Source organism: Stegostoma tigrinum, chromosome 10 (genome assembly GCF_030684315.1).
Source record: "Stegostoma tigrinum isolate sSteTig4 chromosome 10, sSteTig4.hap1, whole genome shotgun sequence".
Lineage (NCBI taxonomy): Eukaryota > Metazoa > Chordata > Chondrichthyes > Orectolobiformes > Stegostomatidae > Stegostoma > Stegostoma tigrinum.
This window is the reverse complement of record NC_081363.1, coordinates 49,538,645-49,554,941: the sequence shown is the minus strand read 5'-3', so window position 1 is coordinate 49,554,941 and position 16,297 is coordinate 49,538,645. Positions and strand designations below refer to the sequence as shown.

At 43.1% G+C, this 16,297-nt stretch overlaps 2 protein-coding genes across 6 annotated transcripts in view; both read left to right on the top strand.

The window, feature by feature from the left end:
- The window catches only part of slc35f4 (solute carrier family 35 member F4), a 174,346-nt gene extending 172,252 nt beyond the window's left edge, over nt 1-2,094 (top strand). For all 5 annotated transcript variants that reach the window (XM_048538129.1, XM_048538131.1, XM_059649442.1 and 2 more), the window contains one exon: nt 1,634-2,094. In XM_048538129.1, the coding sequence (XP_048394086.1) occupies nt 1,634-1,875 (242 nt within the window). In that variant the 3' untranslated portion in view covers nt 1,876-2,094. The remainder of the gene's footprint in view (nt 1-1,633) is intronic.
- Nucleotides 2,095-6,781: 4,687 nt separating this feature from the next.
- Nucleotides 6,782-16,297, top strand: part of LOC125455814 (uncharacterized protein CCDC198-like) — a 32,429-nt gene continuing 22,913 nt past the window's right edge. The window contains exons 1-2 of the mRNA XM_048538288.2: nt 6,782-7,127; nt 8,365-8,447. Coding sequence (XP_048394245.1) covers nt 6,899-7,127; nt 8,365-8,447 — 312 coding nt within the window. The 5' untranslated portion in view covers nt 6,782-6,898. The remainder of the gene's footprint in view (nt 7,128-8,364; nt 8,448-16,297) is intronic.

Below are 16,297 nucleotides of genomic sequence, written 5' to 3'. Positions count from 1 at the left end.
AGCTCCTAAAGAACCATATTGTAGACAATCCTCCAATCGAAGAAACAATCACTACCCTCTATTTCTTCTCATACATTCAATGTTATATCCATGCTCACAGTGTTCCTTTATTATTCCACAACCTTTAAATTTGCTGTTAAGCCTATTCTGTGTCATTTTACCGAATATCTTTTGGAACATTTGGGGTGGCACAGTGGCTCGGTGGTTAGCACTGCAGCCTCACAGCACCAGGGGCTTGGGTTCAATTCCAGCCTCGGGCAACTGTCTGTGTGGAGTTTGCACATTCTCCCCATGTCTGTGTGGGTTTCCTCCGGGTCCTCCAGTTTCCTCCCACAGACCTAAGATATGCAGGTTAGGTGGATCGGCCATGCTAAATTGTCCGTAGTGATCAGGGTTGTGTGGGTTATAGGGGAATGGGTCTGGGTGGGATGCTTCAAGAGGTGGTGTGGACTGGTTGAGCTGAAGGGCCTGTTTCCACACTGTAGGGAAACTAATCTAATCTAAAACAACATCTTGTACACCACTGCAACCATAACCTTCAGTTACTAGATTTATCCTTAGATCCAGTGAGCTAAGGTGCAATAATTCTCAATGCCTCTGGTGATTCATTGTTTACATTGTATCAGCTGTGGCTCTGTCTCTGAAGCACAAAGTTCTGGGTTCAGATCCCATTCTAGGGCTTGAGTGTAAGAGTTAGGGCTGACATTGGAGTTCAGCGCTGAGGGAGCTTTACATTGTTCAAAGTGCTATCTTGTGGATGAACAGTGAACAGAAAGCTCAGTTTGCCTGCTCAGGTGGATGGTGATCCAATGGCACTATTTTGAAGAAGAACTGGGAACTAATTGGATATGAGCCACTTTTGGAAATTCTGAAGTTGTGAACGATATAATAAAAATGCTGGTTTGTTCTTCGTTTCCACAGGCAAATTTAGTTTGATTTAAGTTTGCCACAGTATCAGAGAAGCATACTTCTAGCTGCATCTGATGGATATTTAGGCACGTACTGTTCATGATCTTCAAAAAAAAACAAAATTAATGACTGACTATTTGTATTGCACGCACTTCAAGCATCTTGGGATATACTCACAAAATTACTGCTTTAGAATGATCCACATTTTACTAGTAAGCAGCAAAGGAAGTGGTAAAGCCAGCTATGATAATTTTCAGAATTCAGAAATTTTGCAAACTAAGACACAGCACATGGACATCTGATTCTTTAGCCTGAATTATGTTCAGATGACAAATTCAAACAAGTTAGATGTAAAGTGTCATACTTTTAACCATGAAACATATAGCTGGAAACAACAGGATAATTCAAAGAGATAGTAGGAACTGCAGATGCTGGAGAATTTAAGATAACAAGGTGTAGAACTGGATGTACACAGCAGGCCAAACAGCATCAGAGGAGCAGGAAGGGTCTAGGCCCGCAATGTCAATCTTCCTGCTCTTCTGATGCTGCTTGGCCTGCTGTGTACATTCAGTTCTACACCTTGTTATCTCAGGATAGTTCGAAGGCTAATTTTGAGACTTCTCTGCATAAATGTAAACTACGCATGGTTTTCAACAACTATGTAAAATGGCAGGTCAGACTGTTCAATTGGCATCATTGGTAATGAGTTATCTTTCTTACACAGCTGTCGACCTTATGAAACATGAAGTGATATTTAGCATGGTGAGGTTGACTGCCACTACTATCATATGCATCGGCTTCCTGCTCATGCTTCTTCCTGAAGAATGGGATGAAATAACTTTAAGGTTTATTAACAGATTAAAGGAGAAGAAGAATGAAGATCAAGCAGATGACACCACAGAGTCTAGCATCCACACTCGGAGCAGAAGCAGAGCAAACGGCACAGTTTCAATTCCTTTAGCTTAAAAGCAGCTAAGTTTTAAAATGCACGAAGATGTATATTCTGTGAATATAATTTAGTTGTGTGAAATAGTATGCTATTATGACAGTATTACTTTTTGAAGCAAAGATCTATGGTATACAATATAAGTATGACAGTTAATAAATTATTAAAAACAACATTATTGCAATTTAAAGTTTATAAAATTACATGGGAATGGGTGTTAGTGTCAAATAAAGTTTTTGTAAAGGTCCTTGCATTGGGTTTTTTATTATTTATTTAATGATATGGTCTTTGGTTAAAAAGAACATTTTTTCCTTTTGATTGTTGTTACTGCATTCAGTTGTATTCTAACACAATCAAAATAAAAGACTGATAGAGCACATGTAAAAGTGTCCTGCTTTTTCATATATTTATCACACTGTGACTATTTGAACACTGTTTAAATGTCCCAGTTAATGCATGGGAAATTTGTGCTGTCAGTTCTACAAATTTTTTTAATGTTTTTAAAACATGGGCAAGGAAACCTTCAGCTGATTACCACGCCCAATCCTCCCTCAGCTGGTGATTCGGTACTCTTCCATGTTGAACAACACTTAGAGGAGGCACTGAGGATGGCAAGGGAACAAAACGTACTCTGGGTGAGGGATTTCAATGTCTTGGGAGCAGTACGACTGATCAAGCTGGTCGGCTCCTAAAGAACATAGCTACTGGATTGAGTCTGCGGCAGATGGTGAGGGAACCAGCAAAAGGGGGAAACCTATTTGACATCTTCCTCATCAATCTACCAGCTGTAGATACATCTGTCCATGACAGTATCAGTAAGACTAACCACACAGTCCTTGTGGAGAAAAGGTCCTGCCTTCACATTGAAAATAACCTCCATCATGCTTCGTGGCACTATCATCGTGTTAAATGGGACAAACTTGAACACATCTAGCAACGCAAGACTGGGCATCCATGAGGTACTATGGGCTATCAACAGCAGCAGAATTGTACTCCAGCACAATCTGTAACCGCAAGGCCCGGCATATTCCCCACTCAACCATTACCTGAAGATGAGGTGTCAACCTGGTGCAAGCCACCAAAGAGGACTAGTTTCACCCCAAACAGCAAAAGCACCAAGTGATAGAGCTAAGCAATCCCATAACCAACTGATCAGATCTAAGCTCTGCAGTCTTTTCGCAGCAATCTTCAGCCAGAAGTGCCCAGTTGATGATCCATCTTGGCCTCCTCCAGTGGTCCCCAGCATTACAGATATCAGTCTTCAGCCAATTCATTTCATTCCACCTGATATCAAGAAACGGTTGGAGACACTGTATACTGCAAAGGTTATGGGCTGTGACAACGTTCTAGCAATAGTACTGAAGATTTGAGTTCCATAACTTGCTGCTCTGCTCACCAAGTTGTTCCAGTGCAGTTACAACACTGACATCTACCTGGCAATGTGGAAAATTGCCTAAGCATGTCCTGTACATAAAAAAGCAGGATAAATCCAATCAGGCCAATTACTGCCCTATCAATCTCCTCTCAACCATCAGTAAAGTGATGGAAAGTGTCATCAACAGTGCTATCAAGCAGCCACTGCTCAGCAATAAACTGCTCAGTGACACCCAGTTTGGGTTCCACCAGGGCCATTCAGCTCCCGACCTCATTACAGCCTTGGTTCAAGGGCAAAAGAGCTGAATTCCAGAGATGAAAGTGACAGCCTTGACATAATGGCGGCATTCAACCGAGTGTGACATCAAGGAGCCCTGGCAAAACTGGAATTAATGAGTATCAGAGGCCAAACTCTCCAGTGTTTAAAGTCATACCTGGCAAATAGGAAGATGATCGTGGTTGTTGGAGGTCAATCATCTCAGCTCGAGGGCATCTCTGCAGGAGTTCCTCAGGGTAGTGTCCTAGGCCCAATGATCTTCAGCAGCTTCATCAATGACCTTCCTTCCATCACAAGGTCAAAGGGGGGGATGTTTGCCAATGATTGCATAATGTTCAGCACCATTCACAACTCCTCAGACACCAAAACAGTCCATTTCCAAATGCAACATGATCAGGGCAATATCCAGATTTGGGCTGACAAGTGGCAAATAACATTCATGCCACACAAATGCCAGGCTATGACCATTAGCAATAAGAGACTATCTAACCATCATCACTTGATATTCAATCGTTACCATCACCGAAGCCCCAACTGTCAATATCATGGAAGTTATCATTGATCAGAAGCTCAACTGGACTCACTACATAAACTCAGTGGGCCACAAGAGCAGATCAGAAGCTAGGATTACTGCAGTGTGTAACTTGCCTCCTCTCTCCTCAAAGTCTGTCCACCGTCTACAAGGCACAAGTCAGGAATGTGATGGAATATTCCCCAGTTGCCTGGATGGGTGCAGCTCCAAGAACGCACAAGAAGCTTGATACCATCCAGGATAAGGCAGCCCGCTTGATTGGCACTACATCTACAAGTATTCACTCCCTCCACCACTGACTCTCCAGAGCAGCAGTGTGTACTGTCTACAAGATGCACTGCAAAAATTCACCAAAGATTCTCAGACAGTGCCTCCCAAACCCACAACCAATTCCAATTAAAAGGACAAGGGCAGCAGAAAAATGGGAACACCACCACCTTCAAGTTCCCCTTCAATCCACTTACCATCCTGACTTGGAAATATATTGCCATTCCTTCACTGTCACTGGGTCCAAATCCTAGGGTTCCCTCCCTAATAGCATTGTGGGTCAACCCACAGCAAGAGGACTGCAACAGTCCAAGAAGGCAGCTCACAACCACTTTCTCAAGGATAACTGGGTATGGGCAATAAATGCTGGCCAGCCAGCGATGCCCACGCCTACAAATTGGAAAAAAAAAGGTCTTTAAAATGAGACTGACACATGGCAAGGGCTCTCTATGCTGCAAAAGATACATTGTTTTGGGGGGGATACAGTGCAGACGTGCTCAAGTGATACTAGAAACAGTAGGGTTAAATTATTAAGACTGGCAACATAAATGTGGTTTGCATTCTTTTGACTGCAGAAGCTTAAGCAATGGTCCAATCAACTCTTGAAAATGTTAAAGAGATTCAGGACAACAGGTATAATAAATCTATTTCCTTTAGTTGGGGATTCCAGGACAAGTTTGAGAATATTAGTAAAAAGGCCCAGAGGACCTTGAGCATTAACATAGAGGCATGGAATAAACAAGGAAATTATTATGCCTCTTTATAAACATGGGTTTGACCTCAACTTAGAAAGGGAGTATAAAAGATTTATGCAAAAGTTTCATGGATGAGGGATTTCAGTTAAATGATACAAAAGCTAGGATTAGTTTTAGAGAATATTGAGAGTTGTTTCAAGTTGTTCAAATTTGTGATTGATCGAGTTAGGGACAAATTGCTGTCATTGGTGAAAGGGTCAAAAAGCAGAGGATACTGAGTTAAGATGGTTGACAAAATAATCAAAGGCAACTTGAGGGAAACCATTTTTATGTAGTTCAGGGTTTTGATTTGGAATGGATTGGTGGATTCAATCATAGCTTTTGAAATGGAAGTGCAATACTATTTGCAGAGAGCCAGCATTGGCTTGAAGGACCAAGTAGCTTTCATATGTGCTTTGTCTATTCTATAATTTGATAAGAGGTACAATAAGTTAATGAAATGAGGAAACACTTCTTAGCTGACCTTTGTCAGAAGTTAACAAGTGATTGAGAAAACATATGGCATATTGACCTTTATTACAAGAGGATATGAGTATTGGAGTGAAGATGTCTTATTGCAATTATGCAGATCTTTTGTGAGTTCACATTTGGTATATTGTGTATGATAAAAACCAAAAAAAACTACGGGTGCTGTAAATCAGGAATAAAAACAAATTTGCTGGAAAAGCTCAGCAGATCTGGCAGCATCTGTGAAGGAAAAAACAGCGTTAACGTTTCGGATCTGGTGACCCTTCCTCAGAGCTATATTGTGTGTGATACTGGTATGTTTACCTAAGGAAGGATATGCTTGTCACAGAGTGAGTAAAACAAAGGTTCCCCAAACTAATTCCTGGGATGGTTGTTTAGTCCTATAAGAGGAAATCAGACGAGCCTATATTCCCTGAAGTTTAGAAGAACGAAAGGTGATTTCATTCAAACAGGGGAAATTCTTACAAAGCTTGACAGCGTAGATACAAGAATGATGTTTCCCCTGGTTGGGGTGTCAAGAACCAGGAGACACAATCTTAGAGGCAGGGGCACACCATTCAGGACTGAGCTGGGAAAGAATTTCTTCACCCAGAAAGTGGTGAATCTTTGAAATCCTCTGACCCATGAGACTATGGAGGATTGCTGTTTAATTATGTCCACAATTGAAATTGATAGATTTCTACATCTTAAAACAGAATCAGGGATAGTGCAGGGAAATAGTGTTGAAGTAGATCAGCTATGATCTCCTTGAAAGGCAGAAGAGACTCAGGGCTGAATGGCCTACTCCTGCTGTCATTTTTAATGCTCTCAGAGATGAGTATAGTATGCCAGGATGAAGATGGGGAATGAAATTTTCTGAGCAATATTGAGAAGGGCACAAGAAGGCTCATTAGATTTGAAAGATTAACCCTGCTTTCTCTTCACAGATGGTGCCAGTTTCTCCAGCAGTTTATGTTTGTTTCAAATCAACATCCGCAATACTTTGTTTTATTGTCACAACACGACCTCTTCCGTTAACTTTTCCAGTGTGCCCTTCGATGGTAAAATAAAGACAGCGATGAACAAAGTAAGGAGCATGCTATCCAGATGCAAATTGCTTTTTAAGAGCGGATTATTCCCTGCCAGTGTTTGTAGGTCAGGCATGACTGAGTTCAGCATTTCAGAGACTTGGGGGGCGGGTGGCTGCAGACCGGAGCGGGGATGGTAACTCTTTAACCCGAGATGGAAGAGTTTGCAACAGGGGCGTTACCTCGGTAACAGAAAGCCTCCCCGGGGAAGCTGTAGTTGATTATAATGGAAATCTCCAAGGCAGACTCAGACCGGCACCTCACACACGCTTGTCCTGATGCTTAGAGAGTGCATGGGCGAAGATGGGTTCGGGATGGTCAAGAGGCCAACGCAAGCTGATCCAGGTGAGGCCGCTACCCGCAGCCCAGGCGGCTATTTGCCCCGGAGTGCAGCGGTACGGCAGCAGCCGGGTAGACAGCTCGCTTGTGATACACGACCACCTGAAGGCAGCCTCTCTGCGCCGAGGGAGCGAACTTCCTCCCCTGAAGGAGGTGCGAAATGGCACTCACGCACTACCCAACCTCAGGCAAGGTAGGTGCAATGTGGGCTCGGAGCGGGGAGGGGGCTTGAGCAATGTCAACGTTCAGCAGGATTTATAGTATTCACTCTCTCTGAATCGTTTTTTGTTTTCACAGAGGATGATTAGCGAAAGATTCGTAAAGTTGGTGTTTTGTACAATCTCCAGATTATTTAGTTCCATTACTCCGTTGGGCGGAAGAGCAGCCTTTTACAAGAGAATCTGTTTGTGCAAATACATTTTCCATTCAGCAGCTTTTCAAGTCCATTAACTTCTGTCTCCACAGTTGATTGTAATTTCTTACAGATCAGGGAGCTCAAGGATTTGTCAGTTTCCTTGTGCATTTCACTTTGTTAATTATTATCCAAATTTACATATAACTTTAGCGTTTGTTTCGGCAAAAAAGGTCATTGGTGTTTTTGTGCTGCTAGTGTTTGACATGGCGACCTGCGAGGACGCTTGGAAGTGCTGTCCATCAGAGGAATTTTGATGTGGCAGTCCACAGTTTCTTGAAGGCAGCAGGTCGGCTGGCGAAGGAGCATGTAGGATACTTGCCTTTATTGGTCAAGGTATTGACTACAAGACCAGGGCAGGCTACGATGAAGCCGGAAGGAAGATGAGTTAGGCCGCAGCTAGAGAGCTGTGTGCAGGTCTGGGCGCCGCTCTATAGTAAGGATATGATTGCACCAGAGATCACCAAGATGTTTGAAGATAAAGCGATCCAGCTATGAAGAGAGACGAGATAGGCCCATCTCTGGAGAAGGGTCTAGGACCGAAACATACTTCCTACTTCTCAGATGCTGCTTGGCCTGTTGTGTTCATCCAGCTCTACACCTTGTTATCCGAGATAGGCTGTGTTTTTTCTAAAGATGGCTGAGGGAGACGCAGGGAACCTGATTGAGGTATACAAAGTTATGAAGGGCATAGCAAACTTTCCCCTTAGGAAGGGGGTCACTAATGGGGTGGGGAGGAGCTGCATTGGCACAGATTTAAGGTATGCAGCAGTAGATTTAAAGGGAATTAAAAAAAATAAATCACACAGGTAAGAATCATCAAAACATTTCAGAAATATTTAGATATCTACTTGAAATGCAAGTGTGTATAAGGCAATGGGCCAAATGCTGGAAGGTTGAATTGGACTTTAATATAATGCTTGATGACCAGCATGGATGTGAATGGGACAAAGGGCCTTTTCCTGTGCTGTAAAAACTGTGTGACTCTATGTTTTTCTTTATATTTTCACCTTTCAAGTACCTCGTGCCTTCTCATTTGAAAGCAGTTTGGATGATGGGGAAAGGAGCATCATCAAAAAACATCCTCCCCGAAAATTTGAGGTGAGAAGTATTTGAACTAAATTATTTTGCAGCTGTCAACATGCCGAGTCTGTTGTAAATTAGTCAAAAAGTAAGAACAGACAGAAATTCTAGCTGGTATCATGTCCTGGGAAATGACTGTCCTAACGCTCAATGGTGAGGATAGTTGGAGGCTGGATGTACACTGAATGATGTTCACCTGGAGCATGTGGAATTGAATACATGGGAATTGTACAGTAAATGGAAACTCTTGATGGGCGGTTACCTGGTCTGGAACTCACTGAAAGGCTCCCCGATTGAATTAGAACTGAAGTCTTTGGAAAATTCAGACTGGCTTCATGGAATCCCTGCAGTGTGGAAGCAGGACTTTCGACCCATTGAGTCAAAACTGACTCTCTGAAGAGCATCCTACCCAGACCCACACCTTACCCTATAAATTCCATGGCTAATCCTCCTACCCTGCACATCCTTGGACTGTGGGAGGAAACCCCAGCACCTGGAGGAAACCCGCACAGACACAGGGAGAATGTGCAAACTCCACACAGTTGCCAAAGGCTGGGATCGAATCCAGGTCCCTGGCACTGTGAAGCAGTAGTGCTAACCACTGAACCACTCTGCTGCCTCAACTTGCCTGAATATTAAGTCAGGAATATCAGATAAGTTTGTTGCAGTACTACAGTGGCCTGAAAATTTGTTGGAGCAGGATTGACAGGAGTCATGTGTAGAACCCTTGAGAATTGCCCAGGAAGTTAAATTTTCTGATGGGTGATTGTCCTGCGTCTGGACTCCTTCAAAAGAGTCAATTAATGTCAATTAATGGAGGGCTCAAATTCATTTAAGCTCAATAGTTACTCTAGAAAGGTAAAAAAAACATTTCTTTGCCATTGGTAACTATCAACTCTTCCCCCAATATCATCATTGGCACTACGACAGCTGCTGAACCCTAACATACCCAGAGTAACATCCTATACCCCTAACTTAACCCCCTTCTTCGCTGGCCTGTTATTGCCACCCTCTCCTTCACTTCACCTCTCCCATCACCCAATGTGTTCCTATTGATGCTAAGATCCATCATCCCTGACCCAAGCTGAACGAGAGATCCAACCCCACCAGCACTGCCTAAATCCCCAATCTACTTGAGCTGGTACCATCTTCCCACCCAGTCTGGCCCTGCTGGACCCAATACCGCTCCCTGACAATAACTGTTCCTCCCTGCAACCTACCATGAGCACCCTCCTGGTACCCTACCTCCCTCATTTACCTAGCACCCTATCTCCCTCACTCACCTGGCACAATGTCTGTCTTACTTTACAGACTTACTGTCTTCTCAGTTATTGTTGGTGGTTTTGGGGCCTTTCATTCCTGAAATACAGCATCATGTCATGAAAAAGAGGCACGTTCTGGCCTGTAATGCAACTCTGACATTGGGTGATTTTCTGCCTGCTTATCTCCCATGGATGCATTCAGGCCAGACCAGACTCAGAATCTTGGCTGGAGAAATCTGCAACAGGTAAATGGGCAATTTTTAAGAAGAATATCATAAATTGAATCTGTTCTGGCAGTTTTTGGAATATCTAGACCAATGTTTCTTGCCATCTATCTTCATTAGATCTGCCAGCAATTAGTATGGCTTGTGGCATTGGCCACATGACTACGGAAATCACATTAGCACATGTTGCATTTCCATCCAAATGGAACCAAACATTGCTGTAACTCCTGGCTCACCATAGAAGTGACTCTCTCAATCACTCAAACTAATGTAGCATGGACACCAGACCATCCCTCTGACTGCCAGAAACCTAAGAGATACCCAATATCACCCCATCTCAGACATGTGCCAGTCTGTCCCAACTCAGTGAATTTGGGTCCTTTAAATCCTGAAATGCTGCAACTAGTGTCAAGAAGAGGTAGTTTCACCCTCAATCCATTTCACTGCTAGCCATGTAGATTTATGCCCTGACTTGACTGCTTTAAATGCTCCTGTCCCTGAAGTTCACAGGGAGACCTCCTCCAATGGTGTATGTATATTTTTTAGTCCAAGCAGAATTGGAACTAAGGTTGATGAAGGGTCTAGGCCCGAAACGTCAGCTTTTGTGCTCCTAAGATGCTGCTTGGCCTGCTGGGTTCATCCAGCTTCACACTTTATTATCTTGGAACTAAGGTTTCCCTGATGCGAATCTTGCATTTTTCATTAGCCTATTTTTTTCCCCTAGCAGCTGAGACTTGAACCCAGGCCACCCAGTTCAAAGGTAGGAACACTACCACTGCACCACAAGAGGTCCCCGCTGATATTAATCTTGAGATCTGGTCCCAGAACCCTGCTGGTCTTAATGGCTTCTCTCTGTCTCTAAACAGAAAGCAACAATTTCAGAGGTCTGTGAATAGTCTTAGTGCATAAGGTAGTTTACAAATACATTTCTCCAACCAATAACTCTGTTTTCGAACCTGTTGATGCAAAATGAAGGAAACTGCAACAAATACTGCTATGACATCCAATGGTAATATCTCCTGTCAGCCCTGTTTCCCACTTCTCTTTGTTCTGCCCTGATTTTAAGTGTATCCTTTTCTGAGTGATTTAACTTCATCTGTCCATTTTGTCCCCTTCCCCACTTGAAAGAACACATTTAATACTCCTTTATGATTATGATCAATCAAAACCACCCTCTCTCATTCCACACAATGCACAGAGCTGAAAGAGATGTGAATTTATGTTAGTTTATTGATTAATTCGTGTGAATGTTTTGGAAAAATGATCATATCACAGGACTCCAGAGCACGGGGCTCATGCTCTGGGTGCATGACTTTAATTCCACCATGCAGATGGTGAAATCTGAATTCTAAAAGTTGAAAGATTTTGAGCCTAATGGCTGTTACACCTGGAGGATTCCTGACAGGGTAGATATGGAGAGGTTAATTCCTCTTATGAGACAATCTGGAACTAGGATTCACAGTTTAAAAATAGATTAGGTGAAGGTTTTTTCCTTTGGGAGAGCCATTGGAATTCTCTTCCTGAAAAGGTGGTGGAAGCAGGGTCCATCAATCTTTGTAAGGTAGAGGTGGATAAATTTTTGTTAAACAAGGCAGTGGAGAGGGTTATTGGGGGACATGAGAATGTGGATTTGAGTTTATAATCAGATCGTGGTCTTATTGCTCATTCCTGCTCCTTGTTCATATAAGCTCGGCTGGATAGAATGAATACTTACCAAGCTGGCTAAGTCCTAAAAGACATAGTTGTTAGACAGGTTTACAGCAGTGGTGAGGAAGCCAACAAGAGAGGAAACCCAACATTGTCCTCATCAATCTACCTGATGCAGATGTATCTGCCCATGAAAGTATTGATAGGAGCAACCGCCAGGCAGTCCTTGTGGAAACACAGTCCTATCTTCATGTTGAGACTCCTGTTCATTGTGTTGTATGGCACTATCACCGTTCTAAATTGGACAAACTTCAAACAGATCTAACAACTCAGAGATCCAGCATCCATGACTCACCGTGGGCCATCATCAGGTGGAGAATTGCCCTCAACCACACTCGATGACTCTCACACTCTGGCCTGAGCCATTCCACAATCTGCTATTACCACCACACTGGGGGCCAACCCTGACTTAATGAGGGGTGCAGGAGGACACATACCTAAAAATGAGGTGTCAACCTGGTGGAGCCACTTGCAAGCCAAACAGTGGAAACAGCATGCAGTAGACAGGGCGAAACAATACCACAACCGATAGATAAGATCTAAACTCTCCAGTTCTGCCACTTCCAGTTATGAATGGTGGTACAGAATTAAACAACTAACAGGGGAAGGAAGCTTCATGAATATCCCCATCCTCAATAATGGTAGAGTCCAGCATATTAGTTTAAAAAAACGCTGAAAAATTTGCATCCATCTTCAGCCAGTAGTGTCAAGTGTTTGATCCACCCTGGTCTCCTCCTGAGGTGACCAACATCAAAGATGCCAAGATAATGAAATGTGAGGCTGGATGAACACAGCAGGCCCAGCAGCATCTCAGGAGCACGAAAGCTGACGTTTCAGGCCTAGACCCTTCATCAGAGAGGGGGATGGGGTGAGGGTTCTGGAATAAATAGGGAGAGAGAGGGAGGTGGACCGAAGATGGAGAGAAAAGAAGATAGGTGGAGAGGAGAGTATAGGTGGGGAGGTAGGGAGGGGATAGGTCAGTCCAGGGAAGACGGACAGGTCAAGGAGGTGGGATGAGGTTAGTAGGTAGGAGATGGAGGTGCGGCTTGGAGTGGGAGGAAGGGATGGGTGAGAGCAAGAACAGGTTAGGGAGGCAGAGACAGGTTGGACTGGTTTTGGGATGCAGTAGGTGGAGGGGAAGAGCTGGGCTGGTTGTGTGGTGCAGTGGGGGGAGGGGACGAACTGGGCTGGTTTTGGGATGCGGTGGGGGAAGGGGAGATTTTGAAGCTGGTGAAGTCCACATTGATACCATTGGGCTGCAGGGTTCCCAAGCGGAATATGAGTTGCTGTTCCTGCAACCTTCAGGTGGCATCATTGTGGCACTGCAGGAGGCCCATGATGGACATGTCATCTAAAGAATGGGAGGGGCAGGGGAAATAGTTTGCGACTGGGAGGTGCAGTTGTTTATTGCGAACCGAGCGGTGTTCTGCAAAGCGGTCCCCAAGCCTCCGCTTGGTTTCCCCAATGTAGAGGAAGCCACACCGGGTACAGTGGATGCAGTATACCACATTGGCAGATGTGCAGGTGAACCTCTGCTAATGTGGAAAGTCATCTTGGGGCCTGGGATAGGGGTGAGGGAGGAGGTGTGGGGGCAAGTGTAGCATTTCCTGCGGTTGCAGGGGAAGGTGCCGGGTGTGGTGGGGTTGGACGGCAGTGTGGAGTGAACAAGGGAGTCACGGAGAGAGTGGTCTCTCCAGAAAGCAGACAGGGGTGGGGTTGGAAAAATGTCTTGGGTGGTGGGGTCGGATTGTAGATGGTGGAAGTGTCGGAGGATGATGCGTTGTATCTGGAGGTTGGTGGGGTGGTGTGTGAGAACGAAGGGGGTGCCAGTCTTCAACCAATTCAATTCATTCCACACAACATCGAAAAATGGCTGAAATTATTGGAAACTGCAAAGGTCCTGGTGGTAATCCTGGTGTCTCCTTCTGTACTTTTCATTGAACCGGGTTTGATCCCCTGACTGGGTTCTAATGGTAGAGTGTGAAATATGTCAGCCTATGAGGTTGTGGTTGGATACAAACCTTTTGTCGTGGATAGTCCAGAGTACTGCATGGACAGTCAATTCTCAGCTTCCAGTTCTCTTTGAAATTTATCCATTTTAACATGGTGGTAGTGCCAGATAACACAATGGAGTTTATCTGCAATGTGAAAATGAGACCTTGTCTCCCCAAGAACTGTACGGTGATCACCCTTAGTATTTACTGTCTTTGACATATACATCTGTGACAGGTAAAGTAAGGAGGATGAAGGGGGTCAATTTGGTCAGTTGGCGCCCAACATGGTGGGTTCAATTCCCACACCAGCTGAGGTTACATGAAGGACTGTCTTTCTCAACCTCTCTCCTCACCCGAGATGTGGTGGTCCTCAGATTAAACCATGATCAGTTATCTCTCTCTAACAGAAGAACAGCCCTATGATTTGATAAGACTGTGGTGACATTACCTTTAGTGAGGTTGAGTTCAAGCAGGGCTTTCCCTCTTTGTTGGGTCCCTTATCATCAGTTGCAAACCCAGCCTAACATCTGTCTCCTTGAGGACACACACTGCCAGCACAATCAGTTGTCATACTCCTGTGCCACTCTTGGTGATGACATTGAAGTTAATGCAGAAAAGATTCATTCTGTTCCCTCACAGCTGGTTGCAGTTGGTGTTCAATATGGCAGGGGGTTTGAGAGAATTGGGGGTGAGCTACTGATTCATCAGTAGGAAGTTTCCTTGCCCGTGTTTGACTTGATTTTATGAGACCTAATGGGGTCTGGACTCAATGTTGAGGATTCCCAAGAGAATTCCCTCACAGTTGTATACCATTTTGCCATTACCTTTGGCAGCGGGATAGGACATGCCCAGGGATGGGATTGGTGATGTCTAGTACATTTACCACAAGGTATGAGACAATGAGTATGAGGATGTCTGGCTGTTGCTTGAAAAGTCTGTCGGTCACTCTCCCGGTTTTAGCACAAGCCATTAGATGTTAAAAAGGGTGACATTGCAGGCTCTATTGTTGCCATTTCAGGTGCTGGGGTCAATGCCAATGGTCCATCTGATTTCTACTTTTTAGTGACTCTTTGAGCCACTGCAAAGGCCCATTAAATGTAGGTCAGACCAGGTAAGTTTGGTAGATTTCCTGCTCTAAAGGACATTACTAATAAATCAAATCCGTTTCTGATAACAATTGGTTACCATTTAACTAGCTTTTAGTTCCAGATTTATGAATTTGAATTCAAATTGCAAAATGTGCTGTAGTGGGATTTGAACCCAAGTTCTTAGAACATTAGCAGTGTCTCTGGATTACTAGTCTTGTGACATCACTATTCTTTCACTGCCTTTCTCCACATAGATGAGTAAATGACTATCCATAAGGCTAAAACAAAATACTGCAAATATTGGCATCTACTAAAAAACAGAAAATGTGAAAAATAGATTTTGCAACATTCTCTAGGAGAGACAAATAGAAGTTAATTTTTCAGACTAATGACTTCTCATCCACATGACACTTGAACAAGCGACCGCACCTCGAGCTGTGAATGACCAGTGTTAATAACTGTTGTATGGTGCTGTCATATTACTAAGTTGAAAAAGATTTGTTATACTGTATATTTATTAGACATAATACATTTTTTCTGATGTTTATGGGCTGTGCATAATTTTTTAATTCTCTTTCTGAACAACATGCACTTTCGTGAGATAGCTGAAATTAACAGGGATACTAATTTTGGATTTTAACTTCTAAAATCTTCAGGTTCATAATTTCTAAACTGGATAATAAGATTAAGCGTAACTTCAAAGAGAGCTGGGCACCCTGTGTGTTTTGACTGAAAACAGTCCAGACTCAAAGAGGACACAAAGGCCATCGTTTGGATTTCTTAAATTTTAGCGCTTCAATCCTTTGCACAACCTTCTTATATTTATCTGATAGTTCCATATTGAATTTTATCCAAGCTATGAAAGAAGTAATATAGCTCAACACAGTGTAACATGTTATGACTTATTATATCTTGAATAGAAGCAGTGTTCCTATAATATGTTCTGTTGTTTTATTAGCCATAATACTGTTTTCCAAAATTAAATATGGCACTTTTCAAATTCATCGATGATCCCAAAGCACTTAACAGCCATTGAAGTACTTTAAAGTGTAATCACTGTCATAATACGAGTGGTACTTTACAACACTATTTTACAAGTTGATCTTAATTTCTCCAGCAATAATACTTGCACCCTTATGCTCAGAAGGGGAATTGTTCAAATGAGTACTTCTCGTGGGTGAGGTTGTATGTGAAAATGTGTATTTGGAAATCAGTTCCTAAACAGTCAACAATTATCACTTTCAAATTGCTACATTTTTCAGTGTCACTTTGTATATCTTAAAGAAATACAAACATCTACTTAGATTAAAATTCCAGCAACAGACCCTTACATTTTATGAAGAAATGAACTTGAGGCTTCATTTATTATGAGAATATTTGAGTGACCCATGAGATTTCTACTTTGTTCAACTTAATGCAGCATTTAAGGCAGAAAGTCATAGTTCAATATATTCACATCACACTGTAACTGAAGAGAATTAGATGTGACCTTGTTATTGACCCTATTTATTGTGTTAGGTACAATAACATCATACCTATTCCAGTATTATCCTAAGGGAATCCAAACATACAACTTCATGTGCATCGCAAGAA